A 23219-nucleotide genomic window follows, 5' to 3' on the forward strand; every position below is an offset into this window, starting at 1 on the left:
AGAACACGTCGCTGACCCCTCCCCAAGCAGATGCCCCCCCCCCCCCCCCCGGCCCCCTCCGTCAGGCCTGGCAGGGAGCAGGCGTCCTGCTAACAGGATTTGCGGCATGATGGAGGAGAGCACAGCAGAGCGCCTTCACACTTCCCGGATTGGGGGGGCTGTCACCGCGCTGTCCCAGGCAGAAAATGTCCCCAGGGAGCTGCCCGCCTCCCCCTCTGTCCCCGAACCCCGGGCCGAGGGCAGGGAGCGGCGGAGGAGGAGAGGAGGAGGAGGAGGGAACGATGGTAGCAGGGACAGATCAGGAGCGCGCGATAGAGGTAAAAATAGATCCACAGAGCAGAGGAGGGGCTAAACGTGAGCGAGAGCCCTGAGCAGAGGAGGGCCGGCGGGAGCCCCCCCGGGAAGGTGCTGTGTGTGCCGGTCGGGGTGCCGGGGACCCCGCGCTGCGGGGCGCATCCCCCGGGGCAAAGGGCTCTGCGGGGCCCTTCCCAAGAGGGGCCTCGGGGGAAATGGGGCAGACGGAGGGACCGGTAGGGCCGGTGCTGAGAGAGCGAACCGCGGGATGGAGGCACGCAGCCACCGCCAGCACTGTGCGGGCAGAGCCCCGGGGAGCACAGCAGCCAACATCCTCCTGCTTTTCATTTGCAGTGAGCACAGAGCTGAGCTGGAAACAGAGGCACCGACACCGCAACGAGGAGGCACGTGGCAGCCCCGGCCCCGGGCGGGATGAGCCGCACGGCCCGTGAGAGCCCGCGGTGACGGCGAGCGGGAGAGCCGGGAAGTCAGCGCTGAGGAATCTGCACCAACGCCACGAGGATCCGCACGGCGTACACAGGAGCCGAGGCTGGGAGGAGGCGGGCGCCCTCCCCGCGGCGCTGCCCACACTCCCGCCGCGCTTCCCTGCCCCAAATCGTCCCGCATTGCCCCGCACCGTGGGCATCCGCTCACCCCTCCCGGTGCGGGGCTGCCACCGAGGCAAAAGGGAGCTGCTGGTGACACCGCCGCTGACAGCGATGTCACGCTGACATCCCGCGGGGAGCAGATGCTTTGATCGCCTGCCCAAGCGCATCCTCAAAGGCAGTTTGGGCAGGATGCGGCCGTGAGCAGCGCCTTCCCGCCTGCACCCTGGGGCGCTCAGAACAGGGTACACAGCGCCCGCACATCCCCCCGTCCCCAGGATGCGCTCCCACACCGCCGGCTGCCCACCGTGCTCCTACTCCAGAACAAGACTGAAAGCACTGCATGCTGCTGGCATGTTGTAGCCTCATGCAGGCGTCCCTCGGAGACCCCAGAGCGGTGGACGGTAATGTGAAAACGATCCTCATGTCGTGTCTGAAAGGGCAACAGGTCATCATTAAAATGGAGGCGATGAAGATCATCCACCCGGAAAAGTTCTCGGAGCTGCAGGCGGCACCTCCACGCTACACACCCGCGCCGCGCCGGGAGCCGCCCCTGGTGGCCAAACGAGCGTGGCCCTCTGAGTCCGAGATCATCGTCAACCAGGCGTGCGGGGACATCCCGGCGTTGGATGCAGCCCCCGCGCCGCTGCCGCTGCCCCGGACTCCCCCTCTGCCGCGGCGCGAGCGTGGGTACCAGAGCCAGCGGAAGGGCAGCTCAGAGGTGTGCTTCCACCGGCAGCCGCCATCAGATGAGGTGATCGTCAACCAGTACGTGCTGCACCCCTCGACGCCCTGCGAGCCCCTCGAATGCCCCACCTGCGGCCACATGTACAACTTCACCAACAAGCGGCCGCGCATCCTCTCCTGCCTGCACTCGGTGTGCGAGGAGTGTCTGCAGATCCTCTACGAGTCGTGCCCCAAGTACAAGTTCATCTCCTGCCCCACCTGCAAGCGGGAGACCGTGCTCTTCACCGACTACGGGCTGGCGGCGTTGGCCGTCAACACCAGTATCCTGAACAGACTGCCGGCCGAGGCCCTGGCCGCCAACCCCGTGCAGTGGAGCAGCGACACCGACCGCAGCTGCTACCAGACCTTCCGCCAGTACTGCGGGGCCGCCTGCACCTGCCACATCCGAAATCCGCTGTCTTCTTGCACCATCATGTGAACCCTGTGCCCCGGCCCCAGGAGGGAGAGGACGGCAGCGTATGTGTCAGCAGCGCCCGGCGTGGGATGCTCCGTGCGCGTGGGGATGCGCCGGCCCTCAGCACGGCCACGGACATGGGCTGGCGGTGGGATGCTGCGCCTTGGGACGTGGCGCAGAGCCGGTGGCAGCCCCCCAAGCACCCGTGGTACTGGGGAGGGGGATGTGGGGGCACGGCCCGTCCCTGTGCGTCCCCAGCGCTGAGCACCCTCCCCCGGGCTCCTTCTCTCCAGAGCAGACGCTGTCCTGATGGTGGCACTGATCTCGTCGCCCCGTGGCTGTGGAGCCCCAAGGAGATGCGGTGCCCAGCGATGGGCACCAGGACAGCCCCACCGCCCCCCTCTCTGTAATTTATTTGCCAAAGCTTTCGTCTCAGAGGCCACGCTCCGTGCGCCCGAGTCGCAGCCACACCGAGCAGACACGTGGCCGTGCCCTCCGCCAGCCCTTGAGGAAAGCTCCTGTTCATCCTCATTTTGGAGGATTTTTCCCCATCCGTCCCAGGCCGCTACGTGTTCACAAAGGCATTGAGCTGCACCTGTTCTCTGTGGCCCACCCACCCGGGGCTGCGATGGACCCTGTGTCCAGCACATCCTGTGCACGGTCTTGCTTTCCCCAGAGCATCTGGATGGGGAAGTTTGCTGCCAAAAGAGCAAAAAACAAAAACAAAAAAACAAAAAACCTAAAATAAAAAAAAGAAGAAAAAAGAAAAAGAAAAAGCCATAATTTGCAAGTGCTCCCTCAGGGCCGAGCACCGCAGCACTGGGGCAGGAGGCTGAGCCCCAGCACGGCCCCCAGGACACCGGGGCTGGGGGAGCCGGGGGCCCCATTGAGCTGCCCCCTCCCACCCTACATGTCTGGAGCCAGGAGCAGCCCCCAGAGCACAGCACCCACTGGGGATGGGGCTGCGGAGCGGTGGGGCAGGCGATGCCTTGGCACTGCCCTGCTGCCCGGAGCTGAGGGCGCAGGGAATGGGGGCCGATCCCGATTCTGTTCTGCTCTGCCAACGCCTCCCGCCGCTGGTTGTGACAATGACCATGTTTTATACCCGGCCTTGTTCAACCCCACCAGTCTCCCCAATAAAGATTATATTGGAACGAAGGGCGAGCTGGCGTATCGGGCTGTGATGCTGTGGGGCTGTGGGACTGCGTAGCACCGGGACACCGCACCATGTCCCCATGTGCTCTGTGGGGCACTGGTGATGTGGGCGGACCCCAAGGATGGGCTTCCCAGGAGCAGGAGGTGCCGCATCCCCCTCTGGTTCATCCCCTCTCCACCCAATGCCAACCCCATGGGCACTCATGGCGGGACACGGGGGCACCTGGAGCAGCACCGCTGCAAGAGCAGGGCCAGACCAGGGGGTTGGCACAAGGGAGGATGTTCTGCGTGACACCACGTGGCTGCACCCTGAGCAAACAGCACCTGCAGGGAGCCCCTGGTGCCTATCCCAAGTGAGCAGCGGGCTTGCTGCTGGAGAGATGTGCAGCTGGGCCATGCAGCATAGCACACACTGGTGCATATCCAGCCTCAGTAGTGGGATGGCCTCAACCCCCTCTCCAGCAGAAACACCGCATTGCCCTGAGCAATGCTCGGTTCTCCAGCCCTGGAGAACTCCTCTGGCTGTCCTCCGTGCCCCAAAGGGAGCGAAGCCCCACATGTGCAGCCCTGGGGCAGCTCTGCCCTCCAAGCAGGGATTTGCCCTATTTGTTACATAAGGATGAAGGGTACAGCGCGTCCTCCCCTCTCTGCGGCACCTCTTGAGCACAGAGCAAATTTAATGCCACTAATTTGATTTTGAGTTGCAATTAAGGAAGAAATGGGGCCTTTCAGGGCTGAGTGCTGGGTGCCAGCATTTCTGCAGACCTATTAACCTCGAACAAGTGCTCACTAGGGCAGGGGCCCAAGCACACTACTAGGGGACAGGACCTAAGTCCCAGCTGTAGGGGGAACTCAGAGCCTGCCAGAGGCCCCCCAGCACCCCAAAAACCCCATCAGGCTCTCAGAGCTGTGACCAGGCAGAGCTATGGGCCTCCAGGTTGTATTTTCCAAGCACGCTGAGTTCCATTGGCTGCAAAAACAACAGAGAGCTCTGCCCCGTCCTGCCCAAGTTGCACAATGCTGCTGTGCAGCCTGCATGGGGAACCTGGGCACAGGGCAACCATGGGAGCAGGGAGGAAGCTGCTTGCAACAGCTCCTTCCAGGAGCCTTGCACAACAGAGTGCAACCCCAAGATGCAAAGATAACGGGATGTGGCACAGAGCCTAAGCAGCTGGGACAGATCCTGGGGCAGCACTGGCCCCACACTGTGGGGCCCAAAAACCCCAGCTCTGAGAACTGACATGCTCAGTGCATGCCTCTGGTGGCATGCAACATGGGTGCTGCCCAGCACGACCCTTCTCACAGCCCCAGTGTCCCCACTGCCACCTGCCAGAAACCCAGGAGAGCTTCAGAGAGAGTTGCCAGGGGAGAGGTGTTGCTGGGTGTGCAGGGATGGGGACGGCCACATCACTGCACTGGGGACACCAGGCACCCCCCTCTTGCCATCAGCTGCGGGGGGCTGTGAAGCATTTGGGGCACAATCGTGTGAGAGGAGCTGGTAGGGCTTAGGGTGGGGGCAGTGGGGTGGGGGCTGGGATGGAGGGGGAGAGGAACTATGGGATACAAGGGGATGATGGGGCAGGTTTAATGTGGGGGGAGGGCTGCAGGGAGATGTGTATGGAAGGGTTCTGGGGGCCACAGGGGGTGTGCATGGGGAGATAGGGCTGTGGGACATAGCACGGCACTGTGCATGTGGGAGCAGCTCTGGGGGGTTGAGCTATGCGCCCCTCTGCAGCCTCCCCAGCCCTCAGCAGACTGCTATCAGTGCTAAATATAACAGAGTCCTTGTGAACAGACACGGCTGCCACATTCCTGCAGGACAGCCCTGCCTGCACTCTCCAGTGCCGCCACCCCATAGCTGGGACCCCATCCCTGGGGGTCTGGGGGGCATTCACCCTCTTCCAGCCCCCAGTCTGGAGAGGGGAGAGCGAATCGCTGGAGGATAGCACTGAGTGTGGTGCTCCCGTGCTGGTCCCCACGGAGCTGCTGTGTTCTGGTTTGCCCCAAAAAACCTGTCCCCCTCCACAATGTAATGTAGAGCAGGGACATGTGTCAGGTGTCCCATGTGGTGACAGAGCCCCCCCAGCAAGCCCTCCTCTCCCTGCAGGCCCAACAGAGCCAAAAAATGCCCCCAGCCAGGCTAAGCTTGTCCTTCTCCTAATGGAGCTGCTCCACTTTGTATAAATAATTGTCCCTCAGTGTGATGGGGGTGTGGGGCAGGGGGGTCTGCTCTTCTGCCTGAGCCATTTTAGGGTGCCCTTCTCCGTCCTGTTTGTCATGAAGCACTGACACAGTGACAGCGCCCTGCAGTCCCCACGGTCACAGCCCTGTGCAGGGACCTGCAGTGCATTTCTAGGGAAGGAGGGCAAAGTGGAGGCACGTGGCTGCTTGCAAAACTCCACAGGGCACAGCGGTGCCAGCCAGGCCTTGTGGAGGTAGCAGGGTGCGGACGGAGGGGGGGACAGCATGGGGAAGAAAGGAGAAACGCTGGTGCTGAGGTTCTTCCCAGCCCATGCAGGAGGTGCCCAGTGGTGCCCAGCAGCACTATGGACTCCTCTCCCCGTCCCCTGTGTCCTGCCCAGTGCTGCCCACGTGCAGCTGTTGGGAGCACAGTGGTGTTTGCTCTCTTATCTCCAAGCGGGGGGAGGTGAGAGGTGTGAGAAAGGTACCAGCGCCGGCTGGCACCATGCTGTGGGGTGCTGGGAATACAGGTGCCCTCTGCCAGGGGGCTGGAGACCACTGTGTGTCCCCGTCCTCTCCTCAAGGCTCTGTTGAGCCCCCAGGAGCAGTGTGGTGGATGCAGACCCTGCCTTGATGTTCCCTCTCAGAATACAGTAGGACCAGCACTCAGCACCCAGCACCTCCCACCATTCCCATCCCCATCCGGCACCCAGCACCATGCCACCCACCAGGCACCAAACTCAGCTGGACCTCATCGCGGTGCAAACACAATTTGTATTTTCAGTCTGTACTTGGAGAATACCAATCCATCTCTTGCAACCACACACAGCTCAGTTCTGCTCTGCCAGCAGAGCCCCTCCGAGGACATGCCCTCAGTGCGGGCAGGCAGAGCCCAGCTCCTGCCCGTATTCACCATCCCTTTGCAGCCGTGGCATCGCACCATGCTGTGCCCCACAGGACGCAGGCAATGCCTGGCTTTGGGGCCGCCTCACCTGCTCAGGGCTCACCGGCAGCATGCAGCACTGCAGCTCCCAGGGGCACAACCACAGCGCTATTTATCGAGGATGAGGAAGAGCAGCACCATCAGGACGATGGGGAGGAAGATGAGCAGCAGGCTGAGCAGCTCGGCCACCAGCAGCAGGGCCAGCAGCAGGAGGTAGCAGCAGCGGCAGCGGCCCTGCAGCCGCCCCAGCGCGCGGATGAGGCCGGCCGGGTAACGCACACAGGGCAGGCACCCGAACATGCGGCTGGTGTGGAAGCGCACCTGGAAGTGATGCTCCAGGGCGCCGGCCAGGCCCGGGCGGCGAGGCGGGAGCACGGGAGGCCGGGGGTCGGTCAGGGCAGTGGGGGGCCCAGGCTCGGCATGCAGCAGCAGCAGCTCCTCCTGCAGCTTGCAGATCTCCCACTCCAGCATCGGGGTCTTCTGGCGGCAGATGGGGCAGCGCACGCGGCCAAACTCGGCGCCATCGGCCGTGTCCATGATGGCGCGCAGGCAGGCGTGGCACAGCCCGTGGTTGCAGTTGAGCAGGGCTGCTTTGTGCCGCTCGTTGTCGTAGGGCTCTGTGCAGATGGGGCACTCGTCCTCGCTGCCCGCCGGCGCGCAGCACAGCCCTGGTGCTGTGCTCTCACTGCTCGCCGTCTCGCTGTCCTCGCCTGAGAAGCTCAGGGTGGAGCTGGAGGAGCTCTCCAGGCCGGGTGACCCCTCCGCGGGCAGCGGGCTCTCTTCATGGGGCAGCGCAGGGTCGGGGGCGGTGGGGGGACCCTGACCGTCTGCCAGGGCGGAGCTGCGGCCAGGCGGCTCGTCGCAGCCACGCAGCAGCGATTCTGTCACATCCTCAGCCACCGCCGGGCTCCAGCCGCCCCAGGCCGCGCCGCGTGCCTCACTGCAGAGCGGGGATGGCTCCTCGGGGCCCCCCCGCCCCCCGCGTTCATCCCGATGCCCAGCTGGGCCGCTTTCTGCAGCTGTCTGTGTGCATCGGAGGCCGGGCCCCGGCTCCTCGCCTGCCAGCAGCTCCATGGACGAGCTTCAGCCCCACTGCCAGGAGGGCGTCAGGGCAGCAGCACAGGATCCCCTCATCCCTCCGGCACGGCCTGGGGGCCGCGTGCCAGGTCAAGCGCTAGAAGCCCTCGCAGCCAGGTGTGTCCCATCAGCCCCGGAGCACCCCAACAGGGGCATCAGCGGCAGCGTCCGTCCACCGCCTCCTCCTCCCCAGCGCTGCCGCAGCACCGACCCACCGCCGTCCGGAGAAATCCAACGCGGCACGCGATGCCAGGCGCTCCCCGCACGGCGCAGGGCCGCCACCGGCCCAGCTCTCACCGGTCTGGTTTGTCGGCTTCTGGAAGCCGCTCAAATGCAGGCGGCCCGGGGCAGGCGGCCGCGGCCACACCAATCAGCTCCGTGGGAGCCGGGGAGGAGCTGGGACCGCGGCCGCCTCTTCCCCTCACCCGGGATCCACGCCCCAGGGAGCAACGTGGAGCCCTGTGGCCAACGCTCTTGGGGACACGGGCATGGAGCTGCGCCCAGCTCAACACCACCCCGGTACGGCCTGCAGCGCAGACCGCACTGCCCCAGCACAGCACTGGTGCACAACCCGCATCATGGCTCCATGTCCCCATTGACCCTTGCTGCCTGCATACGGTCTGGAAGGTCTTGCCATTGGGAGAGACCAGTTCACCCCTGTCCCCTGTGCTGGGATCCTCTCCCTGCCATGACCCTTCAGGTTGTTATGACAGAACAAGGGGAAATGGCTTCAAATTAAAGGAGGGGAGATTGAGACTGGGACATAAGGCAGTTTTTTACATTCAGGGCAGTGAGGCACTGCACAGATTGCATAGAGAGGTGGTGATGCCCCGTCCCTGCAGACAGCCATGGTCAGGCTGCTGGGGCTCTGAGCACTGCTGGAGCTGTGGGTGTCCCTGTGCACTGCAGGGAGTGGGACCTGATGGTCCCTCCAACTCAGTTCTATGGTGCCCACAGTGACTTGCAGGCATTGGAAGAGAGAGCATAGCCTGGACAGTGCCTGTGCAGGACACTGTCACCATCATGACGACTGTCACGCAGCAGCTCTGTGCAGCTCTCCAGCCATCCCCAGGGCACAGAGGAAATGCAGCAGGGTGGGGAAACCAAAAACTTCCCTGCTTCCTCTCATTACAGCTCCAGCAATGCCCTGGAGCACCACACACCCACTCTGGACCCCATGATCCCACGCGTGGGAGTGCAGCTGGGTCACAGGCACAGTGGCACCCCTGCCCCTTCCTGTCCCAGGGATTGTCCCTGGCTCTGAGTCATCACAGCCTGGTCCCTAATTGCTATTTACACTGGGGCATGGAGTTCAAGGAACTGGGTTAGGAAGATGGTGGCACTGGTCCCAGTGGGGCACAAGGAGGGCTGGCAGTATGAGGGATGCCAAGGGAAAGGGCTGGGGACCACAGACTTGCTTAAGCCTGGATTGAGGCAGGTCACCAGCTGGGGCAGAGGATGGGTCCAGCAGCTCATGGAATGGGAAACTATCAGTGGCACTCCAGGAGCTCAGCACCAAACCTCCTGTGCCTGTCCCTGCTGGCCTCAGCCACCAGAGACAGGAGGAACAGGTCTGTCGGGGCAGCCTCCCACTGCAGGCACTGCTGCTGCTGACTAACACCGGGTGGGGAGGCTGCCATGCAACAGCTCACTTCCTTTAGGTCCTACCACAAACAACCGCTGCAGCCAAGGCCATAGCTACAGCAATGCCTGCGGGTGCTGCCGGCCCAGTGTGGGGGCACTGTAAGCTGAGGACCCAGGAAGGCAGCTCAGCGTCATGCAGGAGACAGCCAGTAGCCTCCCACTACAGAGACCCCTGTCCCCAAACCGAGGGGGAGTGCACACAGGGAGCCAGGCCTCACCCACAGCCCCAGCAGGTTCCCCCACCATTCCCTGGGAATGGGATCGGATTAACGAACACCCTCTGCCAGGCCCCTGCCCTGGCTGGAATAACCTCAGCCCAAGGACGATGCCAAAGGCAGATCATTCTGCTGGCTCCTTTATTCAGGCACAGCTCAGGCAGAGCAGAGGCTTATGACCAGGTTTCGGACTGGAAGCGCTGGGACCGTTCCAGGGCTGATAAATACTCTTCTGCTTCAGAGGGCGACAGGCCACCTTCCAGCTGCAGCACTGACTGCAGGGCTTCAGCCACCGCCGCTGGCATCTGCTTGGCATTTCTGGAAAAGAGAGCAGTGGTGTGACAGAGGAGGAGCAGGAAAACCAAGGCTCATCCACCTCCCCCCTGCTCCAGTGGGGCAGCCAGACCCAGTGCCCCAGCACACTGCCTGGCTGCAGTGGTAACCCGCCTCACCCACAATGCGGGCTCCCTGCCACCAATAAATGGCAGCTTCAGGACACAGCTGCACCACTCCCTAGAAAGCAGAGCTGTTACCCCACGCAGGGCTTCTAAGCACTGGCATCTGCAGGCAAAGATGTGCCCTCAGTACCCATTGCGGAGCTGAGAGCACCACAGCTCAGTGCCCTCAGTTCTGGCCCCTGTACTTCCCATCAGCATCATTAGAGAAACACAGGGAACAGTTCCTAGTCATAATTTCACTGCAGGAGGGCGGGAAATAACCCTTTCATCTCAGGGAGGCATTCAATGGCAGAGGTGCCTGATCCTGAGCTGGGCAGGACAACGGCTGCAAGGGAGCAGGATGAAGGCACCACTGCCTCAGCCTTCTGCCAATAAAGCCAAAACGTTTGTTTTGATGGTGGCAGTTACAATGGAATTTAGTTCAAACCTCAAAGTAAGAGAAATGGTGAAGTAAACACAAGCTCCTGTGTAAAAATACCCAAATAGGATTCACAACACTTTCAAGTGCAATTATTTCTAACGGGAAATAAGGAATTCAGACTTTTTCTGTGAGTTTCATTTGAAGAACTGTGTGACAAAAAAACATTCAATAAAGAAAAATTCCCAGGCAGTCCTAACTGGAGCGAGCACATCCATGCTGTTTCCCAAGAACCAGGGAGAATTCTGACTTGCATTGAAGCTGATTAATGTCTCAAAATACACAGAAAGGAGGTCTTCTGTTTTTAGAAGAGTCGTACTGCTTCTGAGTCAGGCACTGATATGTGTGTGCAAGATAGTGGAACCGTGGCTGTGATGGAGAACAAGCCAAATCTGTTTTCTGTAGGAGACACCCTCAGCTCATTGGCCCTGGGCTGGATAAGCTGGGCACAGCCAGCAAGGAGGGACAGCCCTGAGTCCCCAGCTGCTCACTTAGGGTGAACCACAGGTCAAAGCCCACCTATGCTAGTAAGTCCCAGAGTGACCTGACATCCATCCATCCTCATGGCCCTTCCAAAATCCCAGACCAGGGAGCCATGCAAGCTCCGATCTATCCAAGACATTCAACTTTGGGAAAGAAACCAAACCAAGCCCCACACCTGTGGGTTACAGGTCCCAGACAGCACTGCAATACAGTGCACAGTTGAGCAGGCAGCACAACCAGCACAGAAACAATGAGGCAGCCACTGGCCCTTCCTGGGTAGTAAACACAAATCTCATTCTCCCAGGAATGCAGTGAGGCCAGTCTCACCCTGCAAGGCACCGGAAGTGTGAGATGTGCAGGAAAGAGACTCCTGCAATCACTGCTTATATCAACAGCAAGGTACATTTGTTGGGCTTGTGTCCTGCCTTCCAGGTCACGTAGGTGCAGGGCAAACACCATTGCTTCTCTCTTATCAACTTGTGGAGCCCGAAGTCTTTCACGATGCTCTCACCTGGGCAGCCTCCCCCCTGCTCAAGCAGCACCAGGGCAGGCAGGTGAAAGGATTTATCCGGGAAAGGAGCTGCAAACACTGCCTCTGAATGCTCCCAGCTTCTGGACACCAGCTTTTGGCCACTGGTTGAGGATTTCCAAGAAGCTCACGTGAGCAGCTGAGTCAGTCCCAAAAGCAGCCGCTCAAGAGCTACAGCACAGTTGCAGCCCTGTTACATACTGCTTCAGGAGCCTCCCACCCATCCAAGCAGCAGAACTGCAGTTCTTTGGCCCACTTTGACTGGAGGAGAGCAGTGCGAAAAGATAAAGGGTTCTGCCACAGATGGACTTGCTGTGGGTCAGAGCTGAGGCAGCCCTGGACAGTGCTACCATGGTTGCAGCTCTGCCCCTCCTAACTGGAGTGCAGGCTAGGTAAGAAAAGGCCCCTCAACCCAGGGCTTTCCAAGCAGACTGCAAGGAGGGCAGGAACCAGCTGGTCCCTCTGCAGCAGCCATTGCAGCTCCCCAACACCTGCTGGGTGCAGGGTGTGCTTGCTTTGGTGGCTGAGCCATGGGAAAGCCTCCAGGGAGCTGGAGAAGCATCAATGCAAGGCCCTGCTCCCCCTGGTCCCTGTGGAGAAACCTCACTCACCCAGCCAGGTAGATGTGAGCGCTTTGGCCATTCAGCAGCTCCCATAGCAGCCGTCCATTCTCCCGGATGCGGTGCTGAACATACACTTTCTCCTCCTGCAAGAAACAATGCTGAGCCCACCAGCAGTACCAATACCCACCTGGCCCTCAGTGCACAAACAGATTGCTCTCAGGGTCTGCTTGCAAGAGCTCAAGGCTGTGCAGCCCCTTTGGAGAATGGAGGGCATCAGGTGCTCATCAAAGCAGATCAATTCTTGCACAGGGCAGAACTCCATGTGCATGTCAGTGCACTCTGACAGATCAGTGGGAGATAGGTGCAAGCAGCAGGAGCTTCAGAGGGGAAAGCCCCTAAATCCTTTGGCTGCTTCCTGCCTGCTGCCAGCTCCATTGAACAGCCCAGGGTGCAGGGCTGTGAGCCCCATGAAGGCTCCTCCTCTCCCTGAGTGGACAGAGGCCTCACAGCCCCTCATACCAGGGCTGCTGTGAAGTACAGCCTCTCCTGCACCTTTGGCTGCTGGTCGCAGTCACCCACTGGAGGCCTGGAACAGCTCAAAAGTGCAGGAAACCCGGAGGGAGTCCCACCCCCTTCCTCTCCAGTGCTTAGAGACTGGGTACAACTGGCTCTCAGCAAAGCACAGACCAGCAGAGTAGAGTTCCCAAAGGGTTAATCCTCAACACTTCAGGCATCCTGCCTGCAGCCCTGGCGCCTGCCCAAAAGGAACTCCATTGCCAACGTGCTTGAATTCACTGCCGGCCCAGACAGCTCCCCCGTGACAAAGGTGACACTGTGATGCAGACCAGGCCCTCTGCTGCATGTCCCACCATGCTGGGCCCTGCAAAGGGGCGAGGTGAGCCGCAGGCACAGCCTCCTCCCTGCATTGTCACACCTCCCATCCACCCTGAGGCAATAAGGCTCCTGACCCATTTCAGGCTCTGGAGGTGTGTGTGGGAGCACCCCAAGCAGCCTTGGCCCCATTTGTCCCAGCAAGTCTCACAGTGCACTCAGGTCCCACATAGCGCCAGCAGCAGCAGCGCACAGGAGAGTCAAGTCACCTCTGGGCACAGCTACGCAGCCCTGACCCACTGCAGGAGGTAAGTAAGCCCATTGCAAGCACAAACACAGCCAGCCAGCTGCCCGACCTCAGCATAATTAACGTTAATCAGCTAAGTGCTGATAGAGGCTCTATCAATAAGGCCAGGGCTCTGAGCAGATCGTTTATGGACCTAGCTACCTAGAAACCAGAGCACCCAAGAGACAAACTCAGGTCATAATGTCTCAGCTAAAGCCCAGGGCATCCTGCTGAGAATTAGTGACGGCCGCATTAGGAAGGGATCAATCTGCTCTGCAGGGCAGAAGCGATGTGACAGAAGGTCGCTACATGGGAACCTTACAGAAGAAGAGGGAAATCCTGCTCAGCTATGGAGCATCCCAGCTCCTGTCAGGCTCTTTAAAAAGAAATTTTTGATGAGTTAACATCTGTGGCATCTGCTGGAGCTGCAGGCACAGCAGCTCCACATCCCACCTAGCCATGCTGCTGAGCAGCTCCCTGTGCAGAACTGCAGAGACACAGTGGCAGCAGAACCCAATCCGTTTTATGCCACAAAATCTGCAAAGCTGGAGGAGCCAAGAGGAACACACTGCTGTAAGCCCTGGCCCTACAGTCTGCGAGGGCAGGAAGAGTCTCTGGGGCTGCCCTCCAGATTTGAGGAGCTGCGTGTCTCCCATCCACTGTGTGAGCCAATGGAAAAAAGGCAGAATACTCATCCAAAAAGCCTCTGCTCTACCACTCCTGTTAATCAAAGACTCAGAAAGCCTTCACAGAGGCATCTAACTCACGCCTTACAAGTAACCAGATAAAAGACGCTGGCTTAATGTCAGTGCATGCACACAGCCAGGAGAAAAGGACTGGCACAGCTGAGCTACCTAGGAATACCATTCTCACTGACCCTTTTTATCAGATATCTCTGTTTCAAAGGCAGGCTGAGCTTTTCATACCATCAAAGGATCGGGCAAGGCAGTCAAACAGGGACTCACTGAGCCACTCCCGCAACTTAAAAACCTTGCAGCTCAGAGAGGGGCTGAGGGAGAGATGCCCACCAAAGGCACTGGCTGGGAAGTAAGGGAGGTGTGGGGTGCTCTTCCCTCCTGGGAGCTTCTGCCTACACCACTGAGACTCTGGGAAGCTGGCACAACAGTACCATGAAATGGGGCAGGAAGCCAAGCTCTTCAGCTTCAGCTGGTGATCAGAGGGACACAGTGGGGATGGCAGCATTCAACCAAGAAAAGTTATTGCCTGTTGACCCTCCCCCCCATTCCAAAGAGGCCTGAGAGCTGCTCACGTGGCTCAGACAAACAAAGCTGGCTAACACCTTATCTGCTCTGGCACTTACCAGCTGCGTCTCAGTGACCTTTCCAACTCAGCACAGCCAGCTGTGTCACAGATTGGCCCCTGTGCTGCTGCTGGTAATCTTGGCCAGCACCCAGGTGGTGCAGGGGAGCGAGGTGATCACTGTGCCATACCACCAGGTCCGTCACAGGCACAGGGGCAAAAACCCCCGCAGGTTCCCATCAGCGCAGCCAAGGTGCTTCTGCGTACAACCTGCTCCTCCAAGAACTAACCTGGTCCCTGGAGAAGGCCGTGAAAAGCATCAGGAAGCCCTTTGTCACCAGTTCTTCCCACTCTGCCTGGCAGTAGAAGTCTTTGGATTTCTGGCGGCAGCCAAAGAACAAGCAGTTCCCTGTGGAGAGCAGATCAGAAGGGCTGTGCTGGGTGAACGAAATGCCCCGTGAGGGCCATCAGTACCCATGCAACTCAAGAACTGTGTAAGCATGAATGCACGTGACCTGCGACAACCAGAGGCTGGAAATGTGGGGTGTGGTGGGCAAGTAGGGCAGGGCAGGGTGAGCCCGTGCAGGGCTGCCAGCTCCCCTCCACCAGCCTATTAGCAGCCTTCTGCAGAGATACACAAGTGGGCCAGGGCAGTGATGATAGGACAAGGGCAGAGGGAAAACTGCTTGCACAGCAGCAATCTCAGCAACCCAACTCCACTTCCAGGGAACCAAGAAAGAGGCATTTCAGAGCCCTGCCCTGCCCCAACAAGCAGCCTGGCAGCCCAGCCTGTGAATAACCACATAGTCTGCACATATCAGGCTCTCTCTGGTGCTGACCTCCCTCAGAGCCCAGCCTGCTTCCAACTACAGTAAAGCTCGAGCCCGTCCAAACCCACAGGAGCACCCAGTTCCTCATTCCTCCTATATGCTGAACATAGACTTGCCAGCAGCAAGGGGCACCTCATGCCCACCCCTCACCTTTCTGTCCTTGTGCCACTCGCTCCTGTATAGCTGCTCGGAAAGGTGCCACCCCTGTGCCAGGGCCAATCATGATTACAGGAGTGTCAGGGTCACCTGGGAATTTCATTCCTCCTTTCTTCACCCAAAGAGGTACCCGGACATCACCTGCAAACAGACTCAGCATTCAACACTGCTGGAGATGTCCAGCAATAAGAGCAATATCAGCTGCAGGAAGCGAGGAGCAGCCCTCTGTAAGGACTGCAGAGCACACCGGTGCTGGGAGTAGGAGGGTCAAACGAGTGGGAGTAAGTCAGGAGCTCACAGTGCTCAGGGCAAGCTAGGGGAGCACATCATGCTCCAAAGATGGGAGCAGTGAGGAAGGCTGTGCATTTAGCCTGTCCTGCTGGCATTGGTGCTCCACCAACGGTTGAGACAACTCCAGCATGCAGCCAGCACACAGGTTGCTGCCAGCTCCATCAGCGCTGTGCAATCCATGCTGTGCTTTGAAGGAAGCACACAGGACCTCACATAGTCCAATTAATGTTACCTTGCTCTGGGTTGAGAGACGCCAACCACGTAGAGCAGAGACCACGGCGGGGCCTGCTGAGCCGCGTCTTGTACCGCACTACTGCCACGAGGATCTGGATCCGGCCGGGATGAGCCTGTGTGCAGACAGCAGCCATGAGAACCAAGACACCCAGTACAGCTCAGCAAGGAGCACTCAATACCTCTAACAGGGACAGACTCCATTGCCCAACTCATACCAGGCAACACTCATCCCAGCCTGAAACAGGTGCTCAGACACAGACAGAGCAGGCTAAAAGGGTTTTCCTAGTGCAGCACAGCGATAGGAATGCTCTGTGCAGCTGGCAATGGTGACAGAGACACTTCAAGCCAAGAGCCCTCCATGGAAAGCAACTGCCACCAGTGCTCGGGCTGACATCTGCCAAGGCACCGGGGCTGGGTCCCACCGCCACCTCCCGGCAGCAGCAGGAAGCAGCACAACCCTCTTCCTGCAGCCAGGACCTGCCAGCCTCTACAGTACCAGGTCTCACTGCTCCCTGTGACAGTGCAGAGTCTGCACCGTGCCAGCCCCAGTACATGCGAGCACCTTAACCTGCAGTGGGGGTTCAGGTGGGCTGTGGATATTCACAGGGTCAGGCAGTGCAGCCTGAACACCCGTGGTGCACTGTGCTGGTGCAGCACCAGCAGTGTCCTGGCACTAAGTTCAGCACCTGACATGCGGCTGAGAAGGGCCAAGCTCTTACCAGCAAGGAGGAGGCGATGGAGAAGGCGCGGGGTCTGATGCGAGGGATGAGGTCCAGCAGGTACTCGGGTGGAATTGCAGATGTGGTGTGAGGGAAATCCCAGAGGGCCTGCAAAGCCACGGAGAGCAGAGCTCGTGCATCTCAGAAAGCAGCCTGCCTGCTTTTCTGGGGCAGCAGAGGTCGTCCTGTAGCACTGCCACCCTCACCCAAAGGCCCAACAGCAGGGGTTCTCTGAGCACCAATCTGCCTGTCCCACTGCCCTACCCTTGTCCCCAGGCTGCAACACAAAAACCACAATAGAGCCTAAGAATTTGGAAGCAAGCCTTAGCCTGCTTATTCCAAGGACAACTGAGAAAATGAGCGAAGTAAATTAAATTCCTCAGTCAATAAATTGCTGCTCATCATCTGTCTCCTCTGCCTTGGCTGCTTTATTTCTATGGCACAGTCCTCAAGGATGGGTCTGCTGTGCTCCCCCAGGCCAACCTCAAGGGTGGTCCTGCGAGGTCGGTTGCAGTAGCTGTACAACTCTTCCTGGCCCTGTGCAGAGCTGAACTCCTGCAGCTTCTCCCGCTCCAGCTCGTTCGTAGAGAAGTGGGACAAGAGCTCAAAGAAGGAGCGCCGTGGCACACAGGAGATGTCCAGGTAGTGGGTGACCAGGTGTCGGATGGTGCAGGGCTGCAGCAAGTGAGCAGGGAGGGCTGTGCCTGCAAGAGAGGCACCAGAGAGAGCTCAGGGCCAGCTCTGGTACTCTCCAGCCCTGCTGCACGAGGGCATCCACATGCTACAGGAAGGTCTAATGGAGCTGACGTTAGCCACCACCACTGCTGCTTCCCACCATACACCCCCACTCCATCCTGTTCTTCCCAGCTTGCTTTGCAAGCTCACATGCTTGCAACAGAGAACATCAGCGGTGCTGAGCACTCCCTTACTTTTTCTAAGTACTTCTGGACAATGCCTTATCCATATGGTTCCCACCATGCCCACACACCGCAATGGAAATAACCAGCAGCGCCCTATGTGCCAGGCCTGTCCTTGTCTCCTCCTTCTCTTACAGGGGTACAACAAGTAGCTAGAATTTCTCTGGGGTTTGCTTCCCAGGCCCAAATCCCAGCACTGACAGTCAGTCAAGAGACGGTGGGAGAAGGCAGGACATATAGTCTTGAAGTAGCAATTACTGGCTAAAAAGAAGGGGTCTACTGCAACCTCTATGGGTATTCAGAACATCTCAGTGCAACAGCAGGTGGGGTGAAAGGAAAGATAAAAAGAGTTCCAGCCACTGCTACCTAAAAAAAGACCACAGAATCGCTCTGCAAAATCTGGCATCTGACCAATCAAACCAAACCGGTACTGAAGTGTTTCAAAGCATGACAGACTACTGAGAGGACAGGGATGCTCACATGCTGATCTGCAGGTGCACCAACCAGGATCTGTGATTCTTCATGAGACGCAGATCCCTGCAGGTGAACTGAAATGCCAGGACAAATGCTGGGACATATCAGGATCAAGAGTGCTCAGAGATGGCAGGGATGGAGCTCTGGCATCTTGGAGACAGAGCACCTGTTCCCTGCTATGTAGCTTAGACACTTCCATAGAAGCCTGTTAGGAGGTCCTCACAGCGCTGTCTAGCCTCAGGTGGCATCAAGCAGAGGGGCTGGCAATTGCCCTGCATCCTTTGTAAGGTCCAGGACTTCTCCATTCCTGGTGCTGACCACACCAATCACGCTGCAGAGGAGGATATCAAGGGATTTATGTGCTCTCCATGTATGGGCAAAAAGACTGTGATGCTGAAGATGTCTGCTGGGTTCTTTCACTTCTGGAGGCAATCAGGAAAAAAAGGAGCAAACCAAAGCACAGTTTAAAGTACAAAGGAAAGTCTTGGGGTGATGTTTTCCAGTAGATCTCATATTGACTTCCTGTGGTCTTCAGTTCCCCAGACCAGGGAGGTGATGAGCACTCAGTGGGGAGGAAAGAAGAGAAACCAACCACTCCTGGCATCATGCAGGCTGCAGAGCCATAGCAATGCCTGGTGAGTGGGTGCCTCCAGGAGGATTTTCTGGTTGTTGGTGCCAGTGCGTGGCTGCAAAAGCACCTCCATCAGGACTCTGAGGTGTAGGCAGAGCCAGGGGACCTGCATGCCCCAGCAAAGAATCATAGGCATGGATGGGGGCAGAAGTGAGAGCAACCTGATTTGGGTCTTGGGCTGGTGAGCATGCAGGATCTTTCACACTCTGAGCTGGTGAAGATATAAGGCAGCTCTGGTACCACCGGGTCCCTTCCATAAGCCTAATGAAAGACCTATATGCATAGAGAGTTGGGAGAGAAGGAGAGTCCCAGCACTGCAGGGCAGGCAGATGTCTTGTATCAGCCAGGCACAAATCCTTATTTCCTTAACTACTGGATCTAAAGCAAAGGAAAAGCAGATCTCCAGGCTTGGCAGAGAGGTAAAGGAGTGGCCAGCAGCACTTACCAGGCTCTGTGGGCTTCAGCAAAAAGCATTGGTCTGGATCCAAGCGAAGGAGCTGGCAGAACTGCTGCACATCTTCAGGGCAGTTCTGGGGCTGGATCATCACCACGTCTCCAGCGCTGAACCTGCAGATGCAGCAGGAACTGCTGAGCATGGCCACAGGCAATCCTACAGGCAGAGCACTCTGACCCAACCAGCACCCACAACAGAGGAGAGGCCACAGCTCAGCCAAATTCCCACTGCCACTAACACTAAGCTCCCTAACCTGACAAGGCATAGCTGGCCCACAAAACAGGACCCACGCTACTGTACATCTCCTATGTCCTGACTCTGTCATGGAGTGGGACAGCACAGAGGCTGCAGTCTCTGAAGAAGGACAGAGGAAATAAGCAAGATTATAGGACATTTGATCTTGCACTAAAAAAAGCTTGGGGGAGTCAGAAAAACACTCACGTGATCCCTGATCCTGTGACATCGAACTCGATGAGCCGGACATCCTGGAAATGGGATTCAGCCGTGATGCGCTGGTTGGACACCATACGGGCAGCAAAGGGATGAAGCTCAGAAGGAAGAGCCCTGGGTGGTGTTGGCTGGAGCAGGCTGCTGTCAGAGTGCAGAGAGTCCTCAGCCAAGTAGTGCAGGGTGTATCTAGGGGGCAGGCTGCAGGAATTACAGCAATGCAGTCAATTCTATGCCACAGCTCATCCACTTAGCTTTACATAGCTATGGCCTTATACAGGGAGGCAGGGACACTCTGAAGTCTCCCACAACATCCACCACCCACTATCCCTGTTCCTTGGAGCTGACTTATGGTAAGAGATCACAATGCAACAATACTGTCAGGAGGAGATCTCAAAGATGCTGGAACAGAGCAAAGTAAGCCTGTCTAGTGGAAGCAGTTAGGTCTTAGGGATGCTTGGGACATCAGTAGCTTTGTGAGGAGGTGTCTTGGCCTCCACCCTAGAAGCATCTCTCCACTCCAGAGAACAGTCACAGAAGACATTTCACACCAGCCATTTCCAGCAAACCTCAACACTCACCATACATCAGGACTGATGACCTCAAGGCCAGGAGGGAGAGGATACAGGGCAAGGATCTTGTCCCATAAGGCCAGGAGCCACAGATCAACCACTGCATCTGGCCTGCAAGTGAGACACTGAGGTTGCAACAGAGTTGTGCCTCCCTCACCATCCTTCCACGAACCAGCAATGCTACTCCTGCCGTCTGCACTACTGTCAGAGCTCAGGGAGGCTGCAGTGCCACAGACAACTGTGGCTTTGCATCCCTTGGTGGGTCTGACATCTTCTTGGACAGTGCTGGACCTGCCCTGGGACACAATCTCTGATGCCCTTTCGCAGCACAGGCGTTCACCCCTTGCAGTTCCACCAGACCTAGGCAATATACTGGGAGTCATGGGATACCCCAGTGAAACAAGTGACCCCAGCCTCGGCACAGAAGAGCCCTGAGCAGAGACCAGCATGCTCACACAGAGCAGGAGGCCACTGCCTATGTCTGGAGTGTAGGAGCACTAGTGCAACACAGCCCCCCACCTCATCACCTCTCCATGAGGCACTTACCCCAAGTCGTGCTGGTCATCTCCCAATGCAACGGACAGCAGTGGGTTGCCCCCAAGCTGTAGCAGCCGTTTGTGCAGCTTCTTGGCAATAAAATTAAACCTAGGCAGAGAATAATCACAGCTGTAGAGGGCAGGCTCCTCCAGCAGGACAGACATTGTAGCCAATTGGCTACACAGGCCAGCATGTGCAGCACACACAGCCTTGCCCAGCCCTCCATTGTGGGACAGCTCGGAGATGCAGCAGCTGTTACTGCTTGCTAGGCCACACAGGCTGTACCCAACTTTGGAGGGACTCTTCAAGGGGTCCAGTTTCCCTTCAGGCCAGCTCCCAGAGGGAGAAACACTTCCCTCCCTGTCCCTGTCCCTCACAGTCCCACGCTACCACTGTAGCTCTGTTGGGCACACGGGGATAACAACTGGGAGAGAACTGAGACCAGTGGGGCTGGCTGTCACCTCTAACTATGTTTGATGCCTTCTTCTGGCTTGGTCCAGAAATTTCTGCGGCACAGGCTTTCCCGCAATTCAGAGAGCTGTGTGTCTGTAACAGCTGACCAGAAAACAATGTCTGCAACAATACAGCAAAGTATCTGCTTGAAGAGGCTAGGAGGAAGGACGTGGCAAAAGCCTAGCTCCTGGGGGTTAGAAGGGACATAGACTTGTAGGGTAAGAATTTTGAAGGCAGGTGGAATTAGGTTTTGCCTGAACCGCTGCTCTAGAGTCAGGCTTTGATTCTGCTTGTCCACTCCATTCCCCACCCTCTCACCCAAGCTGCCAGGATTAGCTGTTGGGGCAGGCAAGGAGTGCAGGAGCTGCTTACTTGGGATAGGAGGAATCACCGAGGCCCAGCACAGCATAGTCCATCTGGCAAAGGGAAGCAGGAGGCAGGTTCTTCCGGAACAGAAACCGCCAGAACATCTGCAAAGGACAGGGCCAGGAGTCACACTGCTGTGCACAGATGCCTTCCCGCCCTGCTGGAACACACCACAGGGCTCCTTCAGCCCTCTGCTGAGTCCTGACAGAGAGGGGAGCACAGCCTTCTGCAGAAGTGACTCCTGAAAGCAGCTATGCTGGCGATGGGAGGGGGACAGTGCTTTGTGAGCCCTCTGCAGACCTGAGAATGTTACTGTGGCAGGGTCCCTTTCGGCTGCCAAAGCTGCTGAAATCTCACCAGCCTGCAGTACAGCAGTAACACGAGATGCTCCTTAGCCCTACAAAGGTTGGCACTAGGGGACTACGGCCATTCTGACTAAGCCAACATCTGCTTCACACTTCACACTGCCCCAAAAGAGTCCTCTCCCCCCCAAAAATAGCACTCAAGATACTTGAAGGAATAAATCAGATCAGTGGATCAGAGACACAAAAGCAACATGGACATACATATACATATCCTACCTTCATGTTGTCGGGTGGGTCACCCTGGCCAGTGGTTGCACACACAAATACCACCAACAGCTCATTGATGAGGTTTGCCTGCAGGCAGAAACAAGCTTGCGAAGGTGCATCCAGCTGCATACAGCAGCTTACAGATGTGCCTCACTGTCCAGACCCAGCTGCTCTCATGGCACTGGGCTCACAGACAGACCACAGTCAGTATAAAACCCACAGTCCTACCCAGTACAGCCTCCTCTACAGGCACTGCAGCAGCATCTGCTGCCCATGTGCTGACTGCAGCATCAGTTCCCTGGTGCTCTACCTTGCAGGAACACAAAGCATGGCTGAGCAACTGCCACCCAACACGGACTCCCAAGTCATTGTGCAGTTTTTATATTTTCAGCTGGATTAAGCATAAACCACCCTCAGGAGGGGCACAGAGCTGGGGTCTGGTGAAGTACATGTCACAGCAAGGGTGGAAGCTGTCTGAGTCCCAGAAATGATGTTGGTGGGGATGAAGCAAGACCAGAACTGCCTACGCAGCTCCCTGGCTGGCCACTCACCACATCATAGCTGTCCAGAGCCTCTACTCTGCACTGAAAGTGCCGACGTTTGGCTTCTCTGCCAATTCTTTCAGCTGTATCTTGAGCAGTCCCAGTTTGGCTGCCAAAAAGAATAAGGAGTCTTCGTTCTGTCATCTGCAAGAAACAAACCCAAAGAAAACAGCAGGAGATTAGGTGTTGCTAGACCAACAACTACCCTAGCTTCAGAGAAGTGCTGGCAGCTGTGGGTTTGAGTGAAATTAGAATGCAGCAAACAGCAAGCATGGGGGTAGCCAAACAGTATGGTGAGAGTTGCACAATTCAAGGTGCCCATCCCCAAACAGTACTGATGCATGACACCCTCTTCACTGCAGCACCCAGGTTTGCAGGAGCAGCAGGGACACTGCTGTTGCCCAGCTGTCAACACTGACAACAAAGGGAGAATCCAGGGACAGAAATTCACATTCTGGCTCATTTTAGCTTTCCTCACCACCTGTGCTCAGCGCATGGGTCACCCTGCGCTTCTGATTTCAGCACGTCTACCCCGGTGCCATAAGCACCCAAACCCAAGCGGCCTAGGGCAGCACCCAAAGCCCAGTAACGCAGCCAGGTGTGCTGGGTCGCGATGCTTACACTGCACGGCTACACAGCCGCCTCCCTCAGCAAGGGCCCTGAACTCCCATCCCCAGGAAACCCGGCGTCCCCACGGGCAGCCTGTGCTGCTCCAGAACAGCCAAAAAAAAAGCCGAAAGAAAGCAGCGCCCCCGTCACAGAGCAGCTCCTGCAGCACCAGCGGGCCCAGAGCGGAGCGCATCGGGGAACGGGACACGGGAGACCCGGTGGAGAGAAATACCCGAGAACACGGACACCGGGTAAGAGGGGATGCTCGGGGGAACGGAGGCACCTGGGGAAGGAAGTCAGCTGAAAAGGAAACGAGGAGCGAGAGCGACAGC

The 23219-nt window shown here is 58.0% G+C and overlaps 3 protein-coding genes across 3 annotated transcripts; 1 reads left to right on the top strand and 2 right to left on the bottom strand.

The window, feature by feature from the left end:
* Positions 1-1242: 1242 nt before the first annotated feature.
* On the top strand, positions 1243-2064 carry RNF208 (ring finger protein 208; the record flags this gene model as incomplete). The annotated part of the gene is made up of 1 exon (XM_079544894.1): positions 1243-2064. The coding sequence occupies one exon, from the start codon at positions 1243-1245 to the stop codon at positions 2062-2064; it is 822 nt and encodes a 273-aa protein (XP_079401020.1).
* A 4363-nt stretch (positions 2065-6427) lies between these two features.
* LOC306953700 (ring finger protein-like) lies at positions 6428-7393 on the bottom strand (the record flags this gene model as incomplete). The annotated part of the gene is made up of 1 exon (XM_079544673.1): positions 6428-7393. One exon carries the CDS (start codon positions 7391-7393, stop codon positions 6428-6430), a length of 966 nt encoding a protein of 321 aa, XP_079400799.1.
* A 2035-nt stretch (positions 7394-9428) lies between these two features.
* On the bottom strand, positions 9429-22422 carry NDOR1 (NADPH dependent diflavin oxidoreductase 1; the record flags this gene model as incomplete). Its single annotated transcript, XM_079544624.1, has 14 exons — positions 9429-9573; positions 11755-11849; positions 14374-14492; positions 15064-15210; positions 15593-15707; positions 16314-16421; positions 16797-17017; positions 18781-18902; positions 19231-19437; positions 19818-19919; positions 20355-20453; positions 21171-21268; positions 21746-21823; positions 22288-22422. 14 exons carry the CDS (start codon positions 22420-22422, stop codon positions 9429-9431), a joined length of 1791 nt encoding a protein of 596 aa, XP_079400750.1.
* Positions 22423-23219: the final 797 nt, after the last annotated feature.

Source organism: Tetrao urogallus, assembly GCF_951394365.1.
Source record: "Tetrao urogallus genome assembly, chromosome: 19".
Taxonomy (NCBI): domain Eukaryota; kingdom Metazoa; phylum Chordata; class Aves; order Galliformes; family Phasianidae; genus Tetrao; species Tetrao urogallus.